The sequence below is a fragment of the Ranitomeya variabilis genome, chromosome 2, assembly GCF_051348905.1.
Source record: "Ranitomeya variabilis isolate aRanVar5 chromosome 2, aRanVar5.hap1, whole genome shotgun sequence".
NCBI classification, from domain to species: Eukaryota; Metazoa; Chordata; class Amphibia; order Anura; family Dendrobatidae; genus Ranitomeya; species Ranitomeya variabilis.
Window position 1 is genome coordinate 643026885 of NC_135233.1, and position 26176 is coordinate 643053060.

The following is a 26176-nucleotide window of genomic DNA, read 5'->3' on the forward strand; positions in this document are numbered from 1 at the left end:
CTGTGAAGAACCTAGAATATAAGACATAATTTCAGTTTCACACTTTTTTGTTAAGTATATCATTCCCTATGTGTTAATTCATAGTTTTGATGCCTTCACTGTGAATGTACAATTTTCATAGTCATGAAAATGCAGAAAAATCTTTAAATGAGGTGTGTCCAAACTTTTGGTCTGTACTGTATATTGTGCACAGGTCCTATTCAGGATGCTAATAAACGTCTCCCATTTTCTTTGTATACTTTTATGTCTCAGGAAATTGTCCCAGTTTATTGCACGAAGATCATCTCTCAACCGTTGGAAATTTGCCCTCCTGAAGTTTAGTGTCCTTATAATCCCTCTACTATACATCTTATTAAAGGATACATGAAAACTTATTATTTTGTGATCACTATTCCCCAAGTGACCCCCAACCCTTATATTTGCTATGCGGTCTGGCCTGTTGGTTAATATTAGGTCTAGCAGTGCCCCCCTTCTTGTTGGGTCCTGAACCAGTTGTGAAAGGTAATTGTCTCTCATAGTTGTCAAAAACCAATTACGGTACCTTTGCTGGAACTGCAGGTTTCTGTTCCCCAATGTATTTCAGGGAAGTTGAAGTCCCCTATAATAATGACTTCTCCTTGAGTTGCTGCTTGATATACTTGCTTTACGAGGATATTCTCCATTGCTTCCATTATTTTTGGAGACTTATAAGAAATGCCTATCAATAATTTATTATTTTTCCCCCTACCCTTATCTCCACCCACAGGGACTCTACATTTTCATTAGATTCGCAAATATTATCGCTCAGGATGGGTTTTAAGGATGACTTTACATATAAACTCCACCCCACCCCCCACTTATCTGTACAGTCATTTCTGAAGAGGCTATAACCCTGTAGGTTAACAGCCCAGTCATGGCTCTCATCCAGCCATGTCTCAGATATCCCCACCATGTCATAATTATGTTCCAACAAAATAAATTCTGATTCCTCCATTTTGTTGGTGAGGCTTCTGGCATTAGTATACATACATGTTATGTATCTCTCTGTATCTCTATTATTTCTTAAAATATTAACTGTTCTATCCCCATGCCACCCCCAATTTCTTTATTTTTATTCCAAAGGACAACATTTTAGCAAAAAAAAAAAATTAACCCTGGCTTGCAGATATGCTTCTTTGGGTGCAATGGATAAAAAACCCAGTTAGCCTAAAAAGAATGCATGGTCGCTCCGCATGCCTGGGTTTGCTTGATGACTATGATGTACGGACTGTCGGCGAGTCACCAAAACTCAGCAGCCTTATAGGTGTATATGAGGCTATTTTGTTAAGGTTGGGAGACTCAGGGTCAGGTCATTCATCACAGTCCATACACGGACAATGTTTCTCAGACATCTGAATTTGCCCTTGGGTAAATAAAGTGGCATCCATGATGAAACTTTTCACAAAAAAGGAAGGGGAAGGGGAGATAACAGCTTGCAGTACATGGAAGCACTGTTAGGCTGCTGACTATGTACAGCTGCATGGGATAACACGATTTCCATTCTATATACTGTAGGATTGAAGAATGGAAGCTTATTGAACTAGCATTCAAATGATCACAGATGCAAGTCCTGTAATGGGACTAAAAAAATAAAGCAAAAATGAAAGAAAAAAAATAATTTTTTTTCGTTTAAAGATATGAACGTTTGAATCATCCATATTTTGTTCCTGTTAAAATAACGAAGAAATAAAAAATTGTAACCATTAAACTGACAGCTCATCGCTCACTTTTTATAAGCCTTCAGACAGGTCCATTGAAAAATAGAGTTACAGTTCTGACAAAATGGTAAAAAAGTTTGGAGATTCATGATACTAGGTCATTTTTCCAAAACTGAACCCTTAAAAATATATGGCAATCGTTATTTTTTTTTCACCATTTCTTCCCACTTAGATTGTTCTCCTATTTTCAATACATTATATTGTAAAGTGAATGGTGGTGTTTCATGTTACAATTTGCCCCCCCCCCCCAAAAAACAAAACAAAAACAAACAAACAAGTCTTCAAATGGATATAGCAACCAACGAGACCCACAGGTGAACGGCACCAAGGTTATACTCAAATGTTTTGTACGGATAAGATCCTGAATCACTGAAAATTGTCAGTAAACTGCAGCAGGTATGTGGGGCTCGCATGAGTGCTGCATTACTTTCTTTGTTTCCTTGTAGTACTTCAAATGGATATGTTGATGTAAAACTTAAAACTGTATGGCTCTAGAAAGAAAAGGTAGGGGAAAAAGAGGAAAGCTCTAAAAAAAAAAAAATCCCTGTCATGAAGGGGTTAGAGATGCCAGACTGAGGAATGTATCTGAAGAATGTAGTGTGAATGCTATTATACTAACCATATTTTTCTTTTACTTGATTGACATCAATAGCCTAGAAATATCTTAAGTTTAACTGTTGTCTCATAAGAGCTTGCAGCAGGAAGTCTGTGTCTTCAGCTCCTAGTTCCTCCCTCCTGCCTCCCGTCTACCTAGAATCTTATGAGCAGCAACTGTCATCCTCTATCTCCGTTATGTAAAGACCTGTCTTCACTGAAGATATGTTTGGGAAGTTGCTTATTTTCATGTGTACTATTGATTTATGACCTACACGTTAAAACACCACTTACTCTGAAGTTATTTTTGATTTGTTTACTTTTTTCTCCCTGTGTCATTGTAAAACTTGTAGGCATCCCACAGGAGCATCTTTTGTAAGACCTAAGAAGGCAAATTTTGGTGTCAGTTTCTTAACTGGAATGACAAAGCGTTATGGTCCAAACTCGGAATGGGATGAAAAAATACTGATTGGGAAGAAGACTGTGGAACTTGTTGGATTTGAATCTGTTCAAGAGGAGCAAAGGTTAGAAACTTATTTTCTTGTGTACTAAAACCTTGGGAATAAATTTTTGCAATGCCGACTGCTATCTGCTCTCCCTCCACTTAAAACTTTTTATTAATTCCCTTCTTTTTCTTTTTTTTTTTTTCTTCATTCTCCTCTTGTCTTTCAATGCCTCTTCTTATCCTGTGTCTTCCTTCTACATAATATAGATGATTCTTTCTTTATTAAATACCTTGTTGGCGTTCGCCATATGTTTTCTGTTATTGTCCACCATGTTACGTTTGACTTACTGAGTGGTATTCTCATTTTGAATACTAAATTTCTCCTTCGCCTCATTGGGGGACACAGACCATGGGTGTATGCTGCTGCCACCAGGAGGCTGACACTAAGTATTACAAAGAAAGTTAGCTCCTCCCCTGCAGTATACACCCCTCTGCTGGCTCCCAGTTCTTGCTTAGTGTCCGTAGGAGGCACACGGACGGGTCTGCTATTCAGACCCAAAGAACTCTTTTTTTCCGTTTTTTACTTTTTACTACGGTCGAATGGGGCGACGGATTCTTTCATGTTCCGATCTCCTCGAACCATCAACAGGCGAGCACGGGAGTTTTACCTCTCCGTATCCTCTCCTGCGACGTGGGAAGCCACTGCCTGAGCTGATTCTAGGGGCGACGGGCCCCTTCAAGGGCACCGATCTCCCCCCTCCCTTATCAGACGAGCACTGGAGTTTTACCTTCAGTATCCTCTTCTGCAGCCAGGCCTATTGCCGGACATTCAGCCCTGTCCACCAGGTTTTACCCTCGGCTGTACAGAGGCACCTTCCAGCGTGGCGTCCGAGCAGCCCCCACTGCATCACCACTGAAAAAGCGGATGATGGAAGGAGGCAGACGGTTCCTCTCCACCCCTCTTCTGCAGGGATGGTGGATGGAGGCTCCCCAACCCTGCATCGGCCTATCTACCCGGGCACAGCTCCTACCTGCAGCATCTGCCATGGTCCCCCTCCATATTGGGGTAAGTGCTCCGTGAGATTTGGGTGTTCCGACGGTCAGAGGAGGGCTCCATAGCGACTGGGTCCCCACAGAGCTTCGCGGCACTTTTCCCCTCAGTCTGCGGGTGCGCGCCGGCCGAAGCCATAACTTTAGTCCCCGGCTTCGGCCCTGTTTAGGCCGCAGCCCGGGAAGCCCCGCCCACCGCTTGCTCCCTTCTAGCGGCTCCGCCCCCCTATTCAGGCGCTTCTCGTTCCAGACGAGATCTCGGCGGCCATCTTCCTTTGCGGTCACTATTTCTTCTGGAGGGGGCTGCGGCCGGCGGTTTTTCAACGCTGAAGTCAGCGCTATTCCAGTCGGGGGACTCAGAACCTGAGTAAGGTGAATCGGCCCCCCCCCCCCCCCCCCGGCACGCATCCCGGCAGCATTAAGGGACTAGCTTTCCCTGTTTTTTTATATACTTAAGGCTGCAATTTTCTGGTGCTCCTGCTCACTACAGAATGTATAGTACAGTATGCAGGCTTGCAAACGGAGAGCTGTGAGTTCCCAGCAACGAAGCTCTCATGACTCATTCCCTGGTGCCTCATTCCCTGGTGACTCATTCCCTGGTGACTCATTCCCTGGTGACTCATTCCCTGGTGACTCATTCCCTGGTGACTCATTCCCTGGTATTTGCTACTCTGCCTCGGTAGTCGCTGGGCCCATAGGTGCATCCCCAGCTTTCCATGCCTTTTTATTAAACCCAGGACCAGCATTCCCTGGTCTTAAGGGTCCCCTAGTTTTAAAAGGGTCACATCCCCAGCATTCTCTGCTCTGCCAGAAGCCGGTCTCTTTTTCCTTAGTACTTAATCAGGCCAGTATGCCCTGGTCTTAAAGGCACAGGGCCAGTAGGCACTGGTCTTGAAGGCACATGGCAAGTGTGCCCTCGTCTTAAAGACACATGACCAGCATCCCTGGTCTTAAAGGAGCATGACCAGCTTTTTTTGTTCTTAAAGGCACATTACCAGCTTTGCTGGTCTTTAAGGCACTTGTTCCTGCATTCCTCTCATGACCAGTATTCCTGGTCTTAAAGGCACGTGACCAGCATGCCCTGGTCTTATAGACTCGTGACCAGTATTCCCTGGTCTTAAAGACACGTGTCCAGTATACCCTGGTCTTAAAAGCACATGACCAGTATGCCCTGGTCTTAAAGGCACGTGACCAGTATCCCCTGGTCTTAAACGCTATAATCAGTATGCCCCGGTCTTAAAGGCACATGACTAATACGTCCTGGTTTTTCAGGGCCATGACCAGTATGCCCTGGTCTTAAGGGCACGTGACCAGTATCCCCTGGTCTTAAACGCAATAACCAGTATGCCCTGGTCTTAAAGGCACATAACTAATACGTCCTGGTTTTCAAGGCACATGACCAGTATGCCCTGGTCTTAAAGGCACGTGACCAGTATCCCTTGGTCTTAAACGCAATATCCAGTATGCCCTGGTCTTAAAGGCACATGACTAGTACGTCCTGGTTTTCTAGGCACATGACCAGTATGCCCTGGTCTTAAAGGCTCATGTCCAGTACGCCCTGGCTTTTAAAGGCACACGACCAGTATGCCCAGGTCTTTAAGGCACGTGACCATTATGCCCTGGACTTAAAGGCTCAGGACCAGTACGCCCTGGTCTTAAACGCAAATGACCAGCATACCCTGGTTTTAAGGGCACATGACCATTATCTCCTGGATTTCAGCATGCCCTGCTTTTAAAGGCACATGAACAGTATTTCATCTTACAAAAGGCACAAGACCAGTATTCCCTGGTCTTAAAGGCTCATGGCCAGTAACCCCTAGCCTTAAAGGCGCATGACCAGTATTTTCTGGTCTTAAGGGCACATCATCTATCCTAAGCTGGTCACCCTAACTGAGCTCTGGAGCACTCACATGCTCCCTCTCCTACAATGGGAGCCGTCGGCTAGCAGGGGCCGCAAGTATTCTAGAAAAACGTACAGGTTCTAGAAAATCTCCATCAACATTTGACGGTGATGCACTGGAAGACCTCTAAGTAGGATACCATACCTGGTCGGAATTTTATGGGCGACGGGTCCCTTTAAGGGCTCCGATTTCCCCCCACACCTTCAACAGACGAGCACACGGAGTGTCGCCTCCATGTATCTTCTTCTGCATCCAGGTCTATCGCCACAACCTGCCCTGTCCACTCGGAAACCTCAATTCTGGGGATGTACTGAGGCACACATTTGTGGCGTCCCAACAAGGAGGTTTTTCCCCCCTTTGTATCAGATGCAAGAAAGTGGACGATTCCTCTCCACGTCCCTGTTAAGAGATGGTGGATCGAGGTTTTTTATTTTTTATTTATTTTTTATTTTTTATTTTATTTTTTTTTTTCCTTATTTTCTTCTCTGCACGATGGCAGAGACCTGCTGGTTACAGTCCCGCATTCCGTCACTTGACAGACTCGCCGGGCAGAATTTCTTGCGGTATTCCTACCAGTATCCTGGCCGGTGTATCATCAATTAAGATTCCACAGACGGTCGGATAGCAGGTCTAGTTAGTTCCGTCCTGTGGTTTCGGGTTTAGCGCTCTACCCTTCCTTAGCCGCCACATGGGTTGCTTGACCAAAGGGTGAGAATGAAAGTCTCCGGGTCCCAGACCTTATCTACTTCGTTCCACAGTATAGCTGGCCAATCAAATCTTCTGAGCGGGAGACTAGCAAGGGATCGTATCTCTTTTTCAAGCTCAACCAGCAGTGGAAGCATTGGCCAGGACAGTCTAGATCTAAGGGATCTTGGTTCCAAAATGGAGGGAATGAAAAGTATCTCCATTTCTGGACCCCAAACGTCTAACAACCTTTGACAGGGCCCTCTCTTTTTTCGGATGGAGTTCCTCCGCTCAGCCACTATTTCAACAGAGAAACGTGGTTGTTTTCTGGCATCCATCGTCATTCGGGATTCTTCCCTCACATACCTATTTCTCTACTATAATCTCTTCGCCTTTCCATTCGCGAACAGTATTTTCACGACCTGGCCCCTTCTGCCTGGCTACCACACCAGAGTGGTCGCAAGGGTCATGACGGTTGTCATGCGCTTCTTGCACCTTAGAAACATGGTCGTCCTGCCCTACTCGGTCGACTCTCTAGCCGCTCTACAAGGACTACGCTAAGTCGTCTATATCACTTGCAATACCCTCTCTCTTGGGCTAGCAGCTAAACTTAGACAAGTTTTTTCCTCATTCCCAGCCCAGCAGATCCTCTTTGACGATGATCCTGCACAAGAAGGATGGTAATTCTCTCTCTCGAGTCAAGGTCGTGGCCCTTCAACACGGAGCTTGTGCACTTGATCACTCATTCCCTCGGTTCATTCAATTAGCTAGGAGGGTTCTGAGCAATAAGATGAAAACGGAAGTAGTTTTCTTTTGCTCCGCTCGTTTTCAGCAAGTCAATCAGGCTTTCAAAAGGTAGTTTCTAAGCTCCTTCCTCATCTAGAGCCTTCTTCTGGTCCAATGGTTATTAGGGATACCAATGCCCTTCTTCTTCTCCCGATCATTTCTCTGGGGATCTGAACAGTACGGCCAATCCCACAGCAGGTCCACTGCCCTTAGGCGGGTCAACCATCCGTCTTCAATTTGGATAATGCCACGGCTGTGCCATACGTCAATCATCTCGCAGGTACCCACAGTCAAGCGCCATGGCCGAGGTACCTCGCACTCTCTGATGGGCCGAGATCTATCATTCGGTGATCTCAACAGTACATGTCCCTGGAGTAGAACACTGGGCGGCTGACATATTCAGCCGTCAAGGTTTTTCATGGTTTGGCTGCAAGATCCAAGTCCATCGCAGTGCATACTCCGTTTCTTCCACGGTACCAATTTCCATAACTCCTCTTCCACTACGTCTGAGACCTTTTTGGAAGCGGAAAAGGCCCCCAGTGATCCTGGGAGACCCGCACTGACCATGTCAGGTTTTCTCGCTTGCGATACTAGTATTTCTCCGTCTTATTTCGTCAAAATTGGAAATATGGACCTTCTCGCAGGGAGTCTCCACCTGTAGTTCTTCCCTACCGTGTACCGTTAGATCTGGGGGACCTTAATGGTCCTGGGGATCTTACAGTACACTCCTTTTTCGATCCAGAAAGACTTTACGATAAGGGAACGTCACTCCCCTTTCTTCTATGCGTTCTTGTCATCCTGATGAGTCTTCAGAGCTTCCCACTCTGTTCCTTTCAGTCTTTTTTCCTTATTACCATCTATGCATCGTTGCCCTCAAGCCATCCCATTCCCTCGTTGCCAAGGTGGTTTTGTATTCCCACTGTTGCAGGGGCATCGTCCTCTCATCTTTCGGCTCCAGTCCACACAACGGAATGGGTTCTCCATAATCTGGAAGAAGTGAGTGCTCCAAGTGGGTACGTATCGAGGACGGCGTCCTTCCAAAGGTTGGACACTTTGCTTGGGCTTCTCGATGGTAAGTAGGCTTCCCGATGGTCACAGGAAGGGTTTAGCCGGGTTCATCGGCCACGTTAGCCTGGTGGATTCTTTTCACCATCCAGGAGTCCTTCCGTGCTAGATGTCAGCCTATCTCCCTGTCTCAGGTCCGCATGCATTCTTGAAGCACTATAATTCACACACTTCCTCAGATGTGAGTCTGGGCAGGCGGACTTTGCAGGCCGCCTTGGCGCACTTGTAAGTAGCGGTTACACGGCCTGATCTGATGTTGTCCCCACCCAGGGACTGCTTTGGGACGTCCCATGGTCTGTGTCCCCCAATGAGGCGAAGGAGAAATAGGGATTTTTGTGTACTTACCGTAAAATCCTTTTCTCCGAGCCATTCATTGGGGGACACAGCTCCCTCCCTATTATTAGTTGTATTTGTTTTTATCATTTGATATGTTATACTCTCATATATAATGTGACATGCTATACGCTTATATGTTATTGATCTCCTACTGCTTTTGCACCGAACTGGTTAGCTGGGAGCCAGCAGAGGGGTGTATACTGCAGGGGAGGAGCTAACTTTCTTTGTAATACTTAGTGTCAGCCTCCTGGTGGCAGCAGCATACACCCATGGTCTGTGTCCCCCAATGAATGGCTCGGAGAAAAGGATTTTACGGTAAGTACACAAAAATCCCTATTTTCTCTATGATTCTATATATTAGCATTTTTCATATATTATATTCCTTGTTTGTTAAATGTTTGATAAAACAGATTGAACATAAAACTTCATTCAACAAGAAGAAATTTTGCTGTTTTTGTTTTTCTGAAATTATAAAAATACAGATGCAAGGATGTAATATATTTGTATATTACCATGTGTAAAATAAAAAACATAAAACAAAATAATCTTTTCATTTTCATTTTGTTTTTCAGTCAGTTGAACACATTACTTGACATTTCTTTACGAGAGTGTTTGGTTAGTGATGCTGGTGAAAAGGGGGAGATACACCGTTCCTGTCCCAGTATCCTTTTCCTACAGTTTTCCTTTTAAAACCGTTTTTTACTTTTGTGGAAATTGCATTATAACATTTTTGTATTTTTTGTTGTTACATTTTGTCTTCACATATTGTTATCCACTTTTACATGTTAGAGAGTGTTTCAAGTGCAAACATTTAATATCCACATAGCTCTTAGGTTCTTATTTTATAGTGTTTCAGTACATCTTCGTTGCAAATCTTTACTTGAATATTTACTTTCAAGAAGTCATCTGCTTTGTTATAGAAACAGTGGAGCCTCAACTCAGTTACTGGTCATTGTTTCTACACACTCGCTAAATACTTGCGACTCCTCTTCCCTATTAGTACTCTTACACATCTTGTTTTAAACTGGACAGAGTTATTTCCCCCTCTCCCTTTACGAAGCACAAACTGCTTGTAAGTCTGGGTAAGAAAGAACACCTTGCCGACAGTGCTTTTATGCTATTTTTGATCAAAAAGAGTGTTACTAAGGTCCTGCAAAGACTGCACATGAGGAAAGAGACATAGCGAATCAGATGTACTATACTACATTTCTATTTGGAGGTATTTACTAATATTATTATTATTCTTACACGTACTACGTATTGGGATCGAATCTTGGCGATTGGAAAACCCCTTTTACACAATATCCCGCATGGTGAACTATACTGAAAGGAAAAAAAATAGGAATAGCTGTTTTCATGGAACATCCTGCCTTCCAGAAACAGTAATAAAGAGTTGTAAGTAACCCAAATTGATACTGATTAACTATCACTTGTCCCACACAAATATTAAACCTTGTGTTGATTGTAAAAAAATAATAATTGACCGCCAGGAAAAAAAACACAAACTCCCACAAAATTTAAAAAAGTTGCAAAAGTTGTAAAAATTACTTAGATTTGATATCTGTAATTTTAACAACGCATAAGTCAAACATTTAACCAGTAAAAAATAAATTATTTGTACCTAAAAGAAGTGTTATTAAAAAAATATGGAATATGTGTTGTCCAGCACCTTTCCGACCATTCTCTGACTTTCTCTACCACCTTCTTATATGGGTGGGCTGCAATAGGTTTTTCTATAGCTATCATATTATGGGAGGAATGTTTTTGGTGTTTTAGAAAGGCTTTAACCCCTTAACGACCGCCGATACGCCTTTTAACGGCGGCAGTTAAGGGTGTGGAAAAAGGAATAGCGCCCCCCCAGAGTCAGATTTTCTCTGGGGTCTCGGTTACCGGGGGTAGACGAGACCCCAGAGAACATGATTCGGGGGTTTTTTACCGACCCCCGGGTTGCGATCGCCGGTAATTAACTGTTTACCGGCGGTCGCAAAAAAAAAAAAGCGATGTGTAATTCTCTGTCCTCTGATGTGATCGCACATCAGAGGACAGAGAAATAGGGGGATTCGGGGACCCTGTTATACTTACCGGTGTCCCTGGGTCCTCCTGTGTCCCCTCCTGGCCGTCGGCTTCTTCCTTCTGTAAGAAAATGGTGGGCGCATGCGCAGTGCGCCTGCCATGATCTGCCGGCAGGCAGCTAGAGGAGTTGGGGCTAAAATTAGGGTTAGGGTTGGGGCTAAAGTTAGGGTTGGAGCTAAATTTAGGGTTAGGGTTGGGGCAAAATTTAGGGTTAGGGTTGGGGCAAAATTTAGGGTTAGGGTTGGGGCTAAATTTAGGGTTAGGGTTGGGGCTAAATTTAGGGTTAGGGTTGGGGCTAAATTTAGGGTTAGGGTTGGGGCTAAATTTAGGACTAGGGTTGCGGCTAAAGTTAGGGTTAGAGTTTGGATTAGGGTTGGCATTAGGGTTACGTTTGGGATTAGGGTTAGGTTTGGGATAAGGGTTAAGGTTAGGGTTAGGGGTGTATTGGGATTAGGGTTAGATTTGAGGTTAGGGTTGAGATTAGGATTAGGGGTGTGTTGGATTTAGGGTTCTGATTAGGGTTATGGTTGTTTTGGGGTTAGGGTTGTTATTATCGTTAGGGTTGTGATTAGGATTATGGATCGGGTTGGGATTAGGGTTAGGGGTGTGTTGGCGTTAGGGTTGGAGTTAGAATTGTGGGGGTTTTCACTGTTTAGGCACGTCAGGGGGTCTCTAAACGCCACAGCCAATTTTGCGCTCAAAAAGTTAAATGGTGCTCCCTCCCTTCTGAGCTCTGCCGTGCACCCAAACAGTGGTTTACCCCTACATATGGGGCATCAGCGTACTCGGGACAAATTGGGCAACAACTTTTGGGGTCCAATTTCTCTTGTTACCCTTGTGAAAATAAAAATTTGGAGGCTAAAAAATCTTTTGTGGAAAAAAATATTTTTATTTTGACGACTCTGCATTATAAACTTCTGTGAAGAACTTGGGCATTCAAAGTTCTCACCACACATCTAGATAAGTTCCTTGGGGGGTTTAGTTTCCAAAATGGGGTCACTTGTGAGGGGTTTCTACTGTTTAGGTACATCAGGGGCTCTGCAAACGCAACATAACACCCGCAGACCATTGTATCAAAGTCTGCATTCCAAAACGGCGCTCCTTCCCTTGCGAGCTCTGGCATGCGCCCAAACAGTGGTTTACTCCCACATATGGGGTATCAGCCTACTCAGCATAAATTGCACAATAAATTTTGGGGTCCAATTTCTCCTGTTACCCTTGTGAAAGTAAAAATGTGGGGGTGAAAAATCATTTTTGTGGAAAAAATATGATTTTTTTATTTTCATGGCTCTACATTATAAACTTCTGTGAAGCAGTTGGGGGTTCCTAGTGCTCACCATACATCTAGATAAGCTCTTTGGGGGTCTAGTTTCCAAAATGGGGTCACTTGTGGGGGGTTTCTACTGTTTAGGTACATCAGGAGCTCTGCAAATGCAACATGACGCTCCTTCCCTTCCGAGCCCCGATGGGTGCCCAAACAGTGCCCCCCTCCCCACATATGGGGTATCAGCGTACTCAGGACAAACTGGTCATCAGATTTTGGGGTCCAATGTCTCCTGTTACCCTTGAGAAAAAAAAATTGCAGGCTAAAAAATCATTTTTGAGGGGAAAAAAGGATTTTTTATTTTCACGGCTCTACGTTATAAATTTCTGTGAAGCACTTGGGGGTTTAAAGTGCTCACCACACATCTAGATAAGTTCTTAAGGGGTCTAGTTTCCAAAATGGGGTCACTTGTGGGGGCTTTCCACTGTTTAGGCACATCACGGGCTCTCCAAACGCGACATGGCGTCCAATCTCAGTTCCAGCCAATTCTACATTGAAAAAGTAAAACGGCACTCCTTCTCTTCCAAGCTCTGCGGTGCGCCCAAACAGTGGTTTACCCCCACATATGGGGTATCGACGTACTCAGGAGAAATTGCACAATAACGTTTGTGGTCTAATTTCTCCTGTTACCCTTGTGAAAATAAGAATTTGTGGGCGAAAAGATCATTTTTGTGTAAAGAAATGCGATTTTTTTATTTTCATGACTCTACTTTATAAACTTCTGTGAAGCACATGGGGGGCTCAAAGTGCTCACCACACATCTAGATAAGTTCCTTAAGGGGTCTAGTTTCCAAAATGGTGTCACTTATGGAGCGTTTCCACTGTTTAGGCACATCAGGGGCTCTCTAAACGTGACATGGCATCCAATCTCAATTCCAGCAAATTCTGCATTGAAAAAGTCAAACGGCGCTCCTTCTCTTCCAAGCTCTGCGGTGCGCCCAAACAGTGGTTTACCCCCACATATGGGGTATCGGCGTATTCAGGAAAAATTGCACAACAAAATGTATGGTTAAATTTCTGTTTTTACACTTGTGAAAATAAAAAAAATGGTTCTAAAGTAAAATGTTTGCAAAAAAAAGTTAAATGTTCATTTTTTCCTTCCACATTGTTTCAGTTCCTGTGAAGCACGTAAAGGGTTAATAAACTTCGTGAATGTGGTTTTGAGCACCTTGAGGGGTGCAGTTTTTAGAATGGTGTCACACTTGCTTATTTTCTATCATATAGACCCCTCAAAATGACTTCAAATGTGATGTGGTCCCTAAAAAAAAAATGGTGTTGTAAAAATGAGAAATTGCTGGTCAACTTTTAACTTTTATAACTCCCTAACAAAAAAAAATTTGTTTCCAAAATTGAGCTGATGTAACGTGGACATGTGGGAAATGTTGTTTATTAACTTTTTTTGTGACATATCTCTCTGATTTAAGGGAATAAAAACACAAAGTTTGAAAATTGCAAAATTTTACAAATTTTCGCCATATTTCCGTTTTTTTTCATAAATAATCGCAAGTAATATCGATGAAATGTTACCACTAACATGAAGTACAATATGTCACGAAAAAACAATCTCAGAATCAGCAGGATCTGTTAAAGCATTCCAGAGTTATAACCTCATAAAGTGACAGTGGTCAGAATTGTAAAAATTGGCTCGGTCATTAAGTACCAAATTGGCTCTGTCACTAAGGGGTTAAATGTACCATATGTGTACAGTTTTTATGTACATCTTTTATCCAATAAAATATTTGTATTTTTCGTTACCTTGGTTGTGCACAGACACAATGTAATGTGGTTCTGTTCTCCTATAATTACATGTACTTGGTTTGTTACATTGTTTGCTGCACCCCTTAATACATATCTTGATTACCGTAGTAGTGGTGCCCAAAAGCTTTGTACAATAAGATATATACCTTGACCTGTAAGAAAAACCCCCAAAACATAATACAGCTTGTTGAATGAAATAAGGGTTGCGCTTAGAATGTTATAATGAAAAAAAAATTGCTATCCCTTTAACTCCTTAATGATCAAGCTAATTTTGACCATAATGACCAAGTCAAATTTTACAATTCTGACCAGTGTCACTTTATGAGGATATCAAACGGATCCCACTGATTCAGAATTTTTTTTTTTACATATTGTTTTTCATGATCGTGGTAAAATTTCTTTGATATAACTGTGTGTCTATTTGTAAAAAAAAAAAAAAAAAGCATAAATTTGGTGAAAATTTGGAAAATGTTGCAATTTTCAAACTTTTAATTTTTATGCCCTTAAATCAGAGAGATATGTAACACAAAATAGTTAATAAATAACGTTTCCCACATGTCTACTTTACATCAGCACAATTTTTAAAAAAAATATTTTTTTTTTAGGAAGTTATAAGGGTTAACAGTTGATCAACAATTTCTCATATTTCCATTAAAATTTACAAAACTTTTTTTTTACGGACCACCTCACTTTTGAAGTGACTTTGAGGGGTCTATGTAATAGAAAATGCTCAAAAGTGACACCATTCTAAAAAATGCACCCCTCACAGTGCTCAAAACCACATTCAAGAAGTTTATTAACCCTTTAGTTGCTTCACAGGAATTTTTGGAATGTGGGGAAAAAAATAACATTTTTTTTTCACAGAAATTTTTTATTTAGACTAATTTTGTTTTTTTTATTTTCATAAGGGTTAAAAGGAAAAAATCGACTCCAGAACTTGTTACGCAATTTCTCATGAGCATGCTGGTACCCTATATGTGGGAGAAAACCACTGTTTGGGCGCACGTCAGAGCTTGGAAGAGAAGGAGCTCCGTTTGACTTTCTGAATGCAAAATTTGCTGGAACAATTAGCGGACTCTGTCGCGTTTAGAGAGCCCCTGATGTGCCTAAGCAGTGGAAATCACCCACAAGTGACCCCATTTTGAAAATCACACCATTCAAGGATTTTATCCAGGGTTATAGTAAGCATTTTAAACCCTTGGGTACAACACAGAATTTGATAACATTAGGTTGTCATATTGAATGTGTCGTCATTAGTGTTGAGTGCAAGTGCTCGCTACTCTAGTTTGCATCGGGTATGCACCAAATATTGCGGGTGCTTGAGTGACATGCTCGAGTCCCTGCCCCACATGTTTCACAGCTGTTAGACAACAACAGATGTGGAGATCTGCGATATTCCATGCATACCCGAGCAACCGATGCAAACTCAAGTAGCGGACACTTGCCCTCAACACTAGCTGTCATTTAGTTTTTGTTTTTTTTAACTTTTGACTAAAACGCAAATTCTGACTTCAAATTTAGCACACCCCTAAGCCTAACTACAAGGAATGGAAAGATTTTTTTTTAAAAATTGTTTTATAATTTTTTTTCTTTGGGGGTGTCGCGATAATATGAATATGCCATGTTTTGAGTATATACCTAAAAGGTCCATGGCTTTCAGACACACGCTGTGGACTTTTCTGACCCCCCTCTTTTCACTCTGCCTAGAAAAAACTCCTCTTCTCTCTTAGCTTGCAGGCAATTCATTCCCCCCTCCTTTAGGAATGTTAATTAGCAGAGCTCAGCTTTTTTGTTTGCAGACATGCTTTTTCTGATTTGTGTGAGTTTTGATGATGAATAATTCGACCCCAGGTGGTGACCGACATATACAAGTTACATATTCTCTCGGTGGACATCCGGATCTATAACTCACTGAAATCTCTAGGATCTAAGCCAACGAAATGCAATGAACGGATTTCTTCGTTAGTGGTCATGTAACTATGCCGTGTTTATACTTAAAATAATCCCCCTGACGTGGTGAACATTCTGGAGATTTATTTTCTTAAAGGGAATATGTCACCTCATTTTGACCCTATAAACTGCGGGCACCAGCATCAGGGGCTTTTCTACAGCATTCTGTAATGCTGTAGATAAGCCCCCGATGTAACCTGAAAAACAAGTTAGATTATACTCACCCAGGGGCGGTCCCGGTTCGGGTCCGATGGGCGTCGCAGGTCCGGGTCCGGCCCCTCCCATCTTCATACGATGTCATCATCCTCCTTGCTTCTGTTGCGGCTACTGCGCAGGCGTACTGATTTTCCCTGTTGAGGGCAGCGTAAAGTACTACAGTGCGCAGGCGCCGGACCTCTGACCTTTCCCGGCGCCTGCGCACTGCAATACTTTGCTCTGCCCTCAACAGGGCAGATAAAGTACGCCTGCGCAGGAGCCGCCACAGGAAGCAAGGAAGAGGACGTCAGCGCATGGAGATGAGAGGCGCCGAACCGCATCGGACCGCCCCTTGGTTGAGTATAATCTAACTTGTGTTTCTTAGCTTTCAGCTTACATTGGGGGCTTATCTACAGCATTACAAAATGCTGTAGGTAAGCCCCTGATGGCGGTGGCCGCAGTTTATAGGGCCAAAATGAGGTGACAGATTCCCTTTAAGAAGTTTTCTCAGATCCACTTGAAGCTTTTCTAAGATCTCAATTCCTTATCATTTAGAGTTCCTTCAAACACATCATCTCTCATAAGCTCTCTGATCTGAGAACGAAGAGGACGAACAAATACCCCTTCCTTCAGTTTTGCTGGAGAATTTCTGTGAAATGTAATGGAACCCTTGTGAGTTTGTCTTTGCCATGCCTTTCACAAAGTTTTTAATCGATCCCAACTTTATATGTAGTGGAGGAAAAAAGATTTTTGTTGGAGCACCTAAAGGATTATGGTGGACATTGTCTTTACCTGGAGCATAGATGTTTCTCTGTCCCCAATCACGACGAACATAATGCTCTACTGTATTTCTACTGTCTCATAAACACAAGAAGCAACAATATTTTGGGAAATCTTGCATTCCCATTAGTAGACCAATCACTTTAAAATCTCCATAGATATTCTATTGATAATGCTTATTTTTTATAGCATCCAAAACAACTAACAGATTTTCATAACTTTCCTTTAGATGACATGAGTGAGCAATAGAGATTGATGTCAATAAACAAGTCAATAAACAATCGCCAATCTGCACCAAAATTCAGTTCTTCAAAGAGGCCATTCACATTGTTACAGTACACCATTGGTCCATCAACTGTGAAAAATTGTGTTAAAGTGTTACATGAAGATGATTCTTCTGTTTTAGCCTAGATGCAAGAAGTTCAGCTTTATGTTTTGACAATGAAAGGTCTCTGATGAGATCATTTAATTTATGTCTTTGCTAGTAGCTTCAGCTCCATAGGCTTCATATTCTACTTCATTTTCATCCAATCCAGACAACGGTGGTACAGGAACTGGCAAGGTACCATCATGTGGAACTGGCCTAATCACAGATTCAATTTCAGGGTAATTAATCTTATGTTTGTTCTTTGTAGAAAAGCCCTTCAGTTTGACAAAACAAAAGTAGCAGTCATCACTATGAGTTTTGAGTTCTCTCCAAATCATGGGAACAGCAAATGGCATAGCCACTTTCCTCATATCCAACCAGTCACGAAGACCATTTGAACAACTTGCGCATATCACATGAGGGGCCCAGCTTTTGTCTTGATCACCAAGTGGACACTGAAAGTACATCTGGTACATCTTTTTAAGGCCGGAGTCACACACAACGTATAAAACGGTCCATTTTTGATGGTCGAGATACGCAGAAAATTTCCTGAACAGTGATCTGTATTCAATGCGAGGATGCGATTTTTTTTTTATCCAAAAATCCGTGTGTCATCCTTATGGCATCTGTACAGCGAGATTTTCTCGCCGGCTTGCAAAATAGACATAGAGTGGATCCATGGACTCAAATATTCGTAAAAACATATATACAGTCTATATATATATATATATATATATATATATATATATATATATATATATATATATATATATATATATATATATATATATATATATATATATATATATATATATATATATATATATATATATGTATATATATATATATATATATAGATTATATATCTATATCTATCAGTGAGACACATGTATATACTCGAGTATAAGCTGACCCGAGTCCACACATTATGGCCCCATAAGGGTGCTCCGCACATTATGCCCCATAAGATGCTCCATACATTATGGCCCCTTAAGATGCTCCATACATTAGGGGCCCCATGAGATGCTCCACACATTATGGCCCCATGAGATGCTCCACACATTATGGCCCCATAACATGCTCCACACATTATGCCCCATAAGATGCTCCATACATTATGGCCCCATAAGATGCTCCATACATTAGGGGCCCCATGAGATGCTCCACACATTATGGCCCCATGAGATGCTCCACACATTGTGGCCCCATGAGATGCTTCATACATTGTGGCCCCATAAGATGCTCCATGCATTTGCCCCATATGCTGTTGCTGCGATTAAAATAAAAAAAATCACATACTCACTTTCTTCGCTCAGGCCCCCGGCACTTGCGATAGTCACCTTCCTCGTTCCATCGCTGCACGCTGCTCTGTCTTCCATCCTCTGCACTGACTGTTCGCGCCCTTTGACCTGAACAGTCACAGGCAGAGGACGGAAGACAGAGCAGCGCGCAGCGATGGAACGAGGAAGGTGACTATCACGCACTGCTCACCTCCCCCGATATACTCACCTGATCCCGGCGCGGTCCCTGGCAGCGTCTCACTGTCAGATGGTCTCCGGGAGCTGGCGGCATCTTCCTATGTTCAGCTGTAACATACCGCTCATTACAATAATGAATATGCGTGCATATTCATTACTTTAATGTGCGGTACCACTTGACCGCTGAACACAGGAAGAGCTGCCCGGAGACCATCGTACATGCAGGGACCGCGCCAGGAGCAGGTGAGTATGTCACCGTGCCGCTCCCCCTCACCCGCCGACCCCCCCGCCAACACTGACTTGAGTATAAGCCGAGAGGGTCTCTTTCAGCCCAAAAAGTGGGCTGAAAATCTCAGCATATACTCGAGTATATACGGTACATATATTTATATTTCATATAGCACTGGATAGCAGAAAAGCCGGTAATTCAATTGCCGGCTTTTGCTATCTCCTTATCAAACCCGACAGGATATGAGACATGGTTTACATACATATATTCACATTCAGTTGCTCATAATCATTAAATATACCCTTTCTATATGTGGGTAAAGTACCTAAACATATATAGCTCACGACTAGTGTGACCTGATAATAAATTAATCAAACACTATGGTACTAGATAAAATATCAAATTTTTATTGAAAGTCAATGATAAAACGCATAAAATACATTTACTACATGTTGTAGAGGGTACAAAAAATCAACAAAAGAGGGACTACACTGCCTAAGATGCACTTCCTATCCAGACTACAAATATGCAAAAGCTGTCACCCACCTAGGCAACCTAAGATCATCACCGTAATTAGGAGCTATCTGTGGCCATTTCATAACGCCATGACAATAAAACTGGCCCCAAAGTAACGCTCCGACATTTGGCTATGCTGTTGGTGTGCATAAGAGGGTGGAAAGTAAAGGCAAAGTACCTGCTATAAATTCTGGAAGGGTGTCTCGGCAGAGGGACGCCGAGACACCCTTCCAGACTTTATAGCAGGTACTTTGCCTTTACTTTCCACCCTCTTATGCACACCAACAGCATAGCCAAATGTCGGAGCGTTACTTTGGGGCCAGTTTTATTGTCATGGCGTTATGAAATGGCCACAGATGGCTCCTAATTACGGTGATGATCTTAGGTTGCCTAGGTGGGTGACAGCTTTTGCATATTTGTAGTCTGGATAGGAAGTGCATCTTAGGCAGTGTAGTCCCTCTTTTGTTGATTTTTTGTACCCTCTACAACATGTAGTAAATGTATTTTATGCGTTTTATCATTGACTTTCAATAAAAATTTGATATTTTATCTAGTACCATAGTGTTTGATTAATTTATTATCAGGTCACACTAGTCGTGAGCTATATGGTTTACATACAGTAAACCATTTCATATCCCTTATTTTTTTACATATTCCTCACTAGTAATGTAAGAAGTGTATGTGTGCGAAATTTGGGAGTTCTAGCTGTTAAAATAAAGTGTTAAATCACGGAGAAAACTGGTGTGGGCTCCCGCGCAATTTTCTCTGCCAGAGTGGGAAAGCCAGTGACTGAGGGCAGATATTAATAGCCTAGAGAGGGACCATGGTTATTGACACCCCCCCCCCCCGGCTACAAATATCTGCCCCCAGCCACCTCAGAAAAGGCACATCTGCAAGATGCGCCTATTCTGGCACTTGGCCAGTCTCTTCCCACTTCCCTGTAGCGGTGGGATATGGGGTAATAAAGGGTTAATGTCACCTTGCTATTGTAAGGTGACATTAAACCAGGTTAATAATGGCGAGGTGTCAATAAGACATCTATCCATTATTAATCCTATGTTCTTAAAGGATTAAAAAAACACACACACATTAGGAAAAAAGTATTTTAATGAAATAAAGACACAGGGTGTTGTAATAGTTTATTAAACGCTCAATCCAATTGAAGACCCTTGTCACCTGAAACAAAGTTAAAATAAAAAAACAACAATATCCCATACCTCTCCGGCGTTACAGTGAAGTCCCATGATGTAAATCCATCAGAAGGGGTTAAATAATTTCACAAGCAGAAGCTCTGCTAATGTAGCTGTGCTCCTGCCTGCGTCCCCTGCTGGCATAAACTCATATGAACTCGAGCGTGAGAAAATATTCTGAAAAATTCCCATGCTCGAGTTCATATGATACTGTGTGTGTATGTATGTGTATGTATATATATATATATATATATATATATATATATATATATAATGTGTATGTATGTATATGTGTGTATGTATGTATGTGTGTGTATGTGTGTGTATATATATATATATATATATATATATATACACTCACTGGCCACTTTATTAGGTACACCTGTCCAACTTCTTGTTAACACTTAATTTCTAATCAGCCAATCACATGGCGGCAACTCAGTGCATTTAGGCATGTAGACATGGTCAAGACAATCTCCTGCAGTTCAAACCGAGCATCAGTATGGGGAAGAAAGGTGAGTTGAGTGCCTTTGAACGTGGCATGGTTGTTGGTGCCAGAAGGGCTGGTCTGAGTATTTCAGAAACTGCTGATCTACTGGGATTTTCACGCACAACCATCTCTAGGGTTTACAGAGAATGGTCCGAAAAAGAAAAAAAATCCAGTGAGCGGCAGTTCTGTGGGCGGAAATGCCTTGTTGATGCCAGAGGTCAGAGGAGAATGGGCAGACTGGTTCGAGCTGATAGAAAGGCAACAGTGACTCAAATCGCCACCCGTTACAACCAAGGTAGGCCTAAGAGCATCTCTGAACGCACAGTGCGTCGAACTTTGAGGCAGATGGGCTACAGCAGCAGAAGACCACACCGGGTACCACTCCTTTCAGCTAAGAACAGGAAACTGAGGCTACAATTTGTACAAGCTCATCGAAATTGGTCAGTAGAAGATTGGAAAAACGTTGCTTGGTCTGATGAGTCTCGATTTCTGCTGCGACATTCGGATGGTAGGGTCAGAATTTGGCGTAAACAACATGAAAGCATGGATCCATCCTGCCTTGTATGGAGCATCTTTGGGATGTGCAGCCGACAAATCTGCGGCAACTGTGTGATGCCATCATGTCAATATGGACCAAAATCTCTGAGGAATGCTTCCAGCACCTTGTTGAATCTATGCCACGAAGAATTGAGGCAGTTCTGAAGGCAAAAGGGGGTCCAACCCGTTACTAGCATGGTGTACCTAATAAAGTGGCCGGTGAGTGTATATATATATATACATAGTGTAGACATTACTTTTATCTGTTCTATTCTAACCTGGCAGTGTTATTTAACTGTACACTGCTCTGAATTTGCTGGCTTTTCTATTGAACACCGGTGCGTATTTCTCGCAAGCCAGACTGATGGTCCTTGTAATCCGTCTTTATCTCGCACCCATAGACTTGCATTGGCGATTCTCGGCCGAGATGCGCTGACAATCGCAGCATGCTGCAATTTCACTCGGATCCTGAATACGGCCAAGAAAACAACGGATAATAGGAGCTGCCCCATAGATTACCATTGGGCCGAGTGCTATGCGATTTTTTTTATCGCATCGCACTCGTCCTTATTACGGTCTAGTGTGACTCCGGCCCAATATCATGAGTGACTGAACTTTTGGTGCAAAAGAACCACACACATAGCAAAATCTGTTTGGATGATTGATACACTGTCAGGGCATTTTTCTCCTTTAACCCCTTCATGACCCTGAGTATTTTCGTTTTCGTTTTTTGCTCCCCTCCTTCCCAGAGCCATAACTTTTTTTTTCCTGTTAATATGGCCATGTGAGGGCTTATTTTTTTGCCGGACGAGTTGTACTTCTGAATGACATCATTGGTTTTACCATGTCATGTACTAGAAAACGGGGAAAAAAATTCCAAGTGCGGTGAAATTGCAATAAAAGTGCAATCCCACATGTGTTTTTTGTTTGGCTTTTTTGCTAGGTTCACTACATGCTAAAACTGACCTGCCATTTTGATTCTCCAGGTCATTGCGAGTTCATAGACACCAAACATGTCCAGGTTCCTTTTTATCTAAGTAGTGAAAAAAATTCCAAACTTTGCTAAAACAATTTGCACAATTTTCCTATACCCGTAGCGTCTCCATTTTTCGTCATCGAGGGTCGGTTGGGTTGAGGGCTTATTTTTTGCATGCCTAGCTGATGTTTTTAATGATACCATTTTGGTGCAGATACGATATTTTGATCGCCCGTTATTGCATTTTAATGCAATTTCGTGGCAACCAAAAAAAGTAATTCTGGCTTTAGAATTTTTTTTCTCGCTACGCCGTTTAGCGATCAGGTTATTCCTTTTTTCTCTAGTAGCCTTCCACGACAGCCACCAGGAGGTTGTCTCCATACCCTAATGGGGGACAGGAAGCACGAGAGGTTAAAAGCCCCTCCCACCTCCCATTAACCAGTGTCTTTCCTGTCCCCCATGGGGCATGGAGAGGTTTCTGGTGCGCTGCAGCGGCGGCTCTGAGCAGTGTACCTGTATTTCTATTCTGCCGGGCACTAATGGTCGGGTCCCTCGGGGCTTCCTCCTGCGCTGTGCCTCCCGTCTCCCTGGATTCTGGGACCGCGTTCCCGGTCCTCCTGCGTCCTCTTGCGGGGACAAAGCTGGCCGGTGAGCCCATCCTGGAGGCCTCCCTGAGCTCTCCGGCGTCTCCCCCTCCTGACGCACGCTGTTCGGCGACCCGGAAGTCAGGTGATCCTCCACTTCCGGGTCGGCGCTCCTGCACAGGAGCGACAGACCAGCGCTATGGATCACCGAACGGCGTGTGAGGCACGCTGCATCCTCGCACGCCTGCCTGGGACTGCGGAGGGGGAGGGGCGGCGAATTGCCTCGCGCTGGTGCAGACTTATTTTCTATATAAGCTGCGAAGACGTCTCAGGTAAGCCTGCTGTAAGCATGGATTCGTCTTGCCCTGCAGCTGCAGAGCCCAGCGCTCCTCAAGCCCTAGTAAGTGTGGCAGAGATGGGTCCCATTCTAAGGTAGTGCCTTATACACCTTCTTACACCGCTTCCTCTTTCTTTGCAGGCAGTCAAGTCTGGCCCTAAAAACATTACCAAACGCAAATGTGCTACCTGTAATGTGAAAATGCCACTAGATTGGGAGAAAAAGTTGTGCCAACCTTGTACGGATAAAATTGTCCGAGCGGAACACCCTTCATTAATTGAGGAAATCCGCTCCTTGGTTAGGCAGGAGGTTCAGACCTCTCTGGCCACGCTCGCCCCACCTCCACCGCCGCCACCATCCTCACCTGGTCCATCTCTCCCCAAAAAGAGAAAAATCCAGGAGTATTCTGAGTCAGAGTCTGAGGGATCTTATACGTCCTCTTCTGTCAAATGGGAGGATGTGTTACCCCATAAATCTGCGGAAATTAGGAAATATCTTTTTTCCTCTGAATACATTGAGGAATTGGTATCTGCAGTGAGGAACACCATGGGGCTAAAAGAGGAGTCAGTTCCTCAGTCTATACAGGACGAACTTTTCGGTATACATACTGAAAAACAACCTGTTTTTCCCGTCCATAAAAGCATAATAGACATGATTAATAATGAATGGGAATTGCCGGAAAAGCGTCTGACAACTCCTCCAGACTTTAAACATCGGTTTCCTCTTGATGAGGACGCAATAAAATGGAACATCCCAAAAATTGATGTTCAGGTGGCTAGAGTGGCTAAAAAAACGGCTTTGCCGTTCGAGGATTCCTCCCAGTTAAAGGACCCCTTAGATAGAAAGATTGAAAGCCTTCTCAAAAAATCCTGGGAGACGTCTACCTCAGCCCTCAGATTCAACATCGCATCCACCTGTGTGGCCCGCTCCCTCTTCCGCTGGATAGAAGAGCTAGAAAACCACATCTCTCAGGGTACTCCGAGAGAAGAAGTTCTGGACTCCCTGCCTATTTTACACAGAGCGACTGGGTTCCTCGCAGACTCCTCACTGGAATCTATCCGGGTGGCAGCCAGGTCCTTGGTCCAGACAAATTCAGCCAGAGGAGCTCTCTGGTTAAAAATGTGGAGCGGAGACGTCACTTCCAAAATAAAACTATGTTCCATTCCCTTTAAGGGTGACTATGTGTTTGGGCCCTCATTAGACGTCATCTTAGAGAAAGCCACAGACAGAAAGAAAACTCTTCCTGAACAGAGGCCTCCCAGGAAGCGTTTTTTTCGAGCCTCCCAGTCCCAGCCCTCCCAGGGAAAAGGGAAAGGAAAAACCGGGAGGTGGAGTTATGCTAAGGGGAAGCCTAAAAACATCCTTATTCCCCAGCAAACTCAACAAGAAAAACAATGACTCCGATCCGGTGGGGGGGAGGCTTTCGAACTTCACTCACAGTTGGCAGAATATCTCCAACAGTCCCTGGGTGGTCAGTGTTATACAACAGGGGCTTCTGATAGAGTTCGATGCACCTCCCCCCAGGATCGTAAGAGTCACCTCCCCGTCATCTCGGGAGACCCAGAAGCTGATGATGGCTGGAATTCAGGACTTGCTAGACTCGAGCGCTATCTCCCCGGTCCCGGTGAACGAGCAAGGGAAAGGGCACTATTCCCGTATCTTCATGATAAAAAAGCCTTCCGGGCAATCTCGGATTATAATAAATCTGAAAGCTCTCAACAAATATATAACTTACCGCAAGTTCAAGATGGAGTCAGTAAAAACAGCCATCCCTCTAATAGCTCCTCAATCATATATGGCAACAATAGACCTCAAGGATGCCTATTTCCATATTCCAATGCATCCTCGCCACAGGAAATACCTAAGATTTGCGGTTCAATTCAATCAAAAAATCTTACATTTCCAATACAATGTTCTCCCCTTCGGGATCTCCTCAGCCCCAAGGGTGTTTTCCAGAGTCATGGCGGAAGCAGTAGCCCATATCAGGAGTCAAGACATCGCTATAGTGCCGTACTTGGACGACCTTCTATTAATTGATCCTTCCGCCGAAATTCTCAATCAGAGAATTTCCAAAACTCTGAACATTTTACAGGATTTGGGTTGGATACCAAATCTAAAAAAGTCTCAACTGTCACCATCAAAGGTGAGGAAATTCCCCGGGGTCCTCTTGGATTCAGAGAATCAGAAATCTTTCCTACCAGAGGAACACCGAATAAACCTGATTTCCAAAGTCTCAGACTTCAAAAAACAACGTTCTCCGACTTTACGGGCTGCAATGTCTCTCCTGAGGTCAATGACGGCCTGTATACAATCAGTCCAGTGGGCTCAAAGCCACTCAAGAGTACTGCAGGCACACATCTTAGGGAACTGGAACGGAAATCCAAATTCCCTGAACAGAAGAATATACACTCCTGGGAAGGTAAAGGTCTCGTTAACCTGGTGGGCGATCCAATCAAACCTGCTAAAAGGAGTAGACTGGGTACAAGATCCTCTGATCACGGTGACAACGGATGCCAGTCAAAAAGGTTGGGGAGCAGTTGTCTCGCAGATCCCATTTCAGGGTCACTGGAATCAAAGAGAAAGTTCCAGTTCCTCCAACTCCAGAGAATTGATGGCAGTGGAGAGGGCCCTCCTGGCGGCCAGCAGTCTCATTATAGGTCAACATGTCAGAATTTATTCGGACAATATGACGACTGTTGCGCATCTAAAACACCAGGGAAGTCCAAAGTTCAACCAGTTGAGAGCAATATCAAACAGAATATTTTGCTGGGCAGAGAAACATCTCCTCTCACTAT

At 43.4% G+C, this 26176-nt stretch overlaps 1 protein-coding gene across 4 annotated transcripts in view; it reads left to right on the forward strand.

Moving 5' to 3' along the window:
* The window catches only part of TBCE (tubulin folding cofactor E), a 266118-nt gene that overhangs the window by 87724 nt on the left and 152218 nt on the right, over positions 1-26176 (forward strand). For all 4 annotated transcript variants that reach the window (XM_077289136.1, XM_077289135.1, XM_077289138.1 and 1 more), the window contains 2 exons: positions 2684-2854; positions 9170-9258. In XM_077289136.1, coding sequence (XP_077145251.1) covers positions 2684-2854; positions 9170-9258 — 260 coding nt within the window. The remainder of the gene's footprint in view (positions 1-2683; positions 2855-9169; positions 9259-26176) is intronic.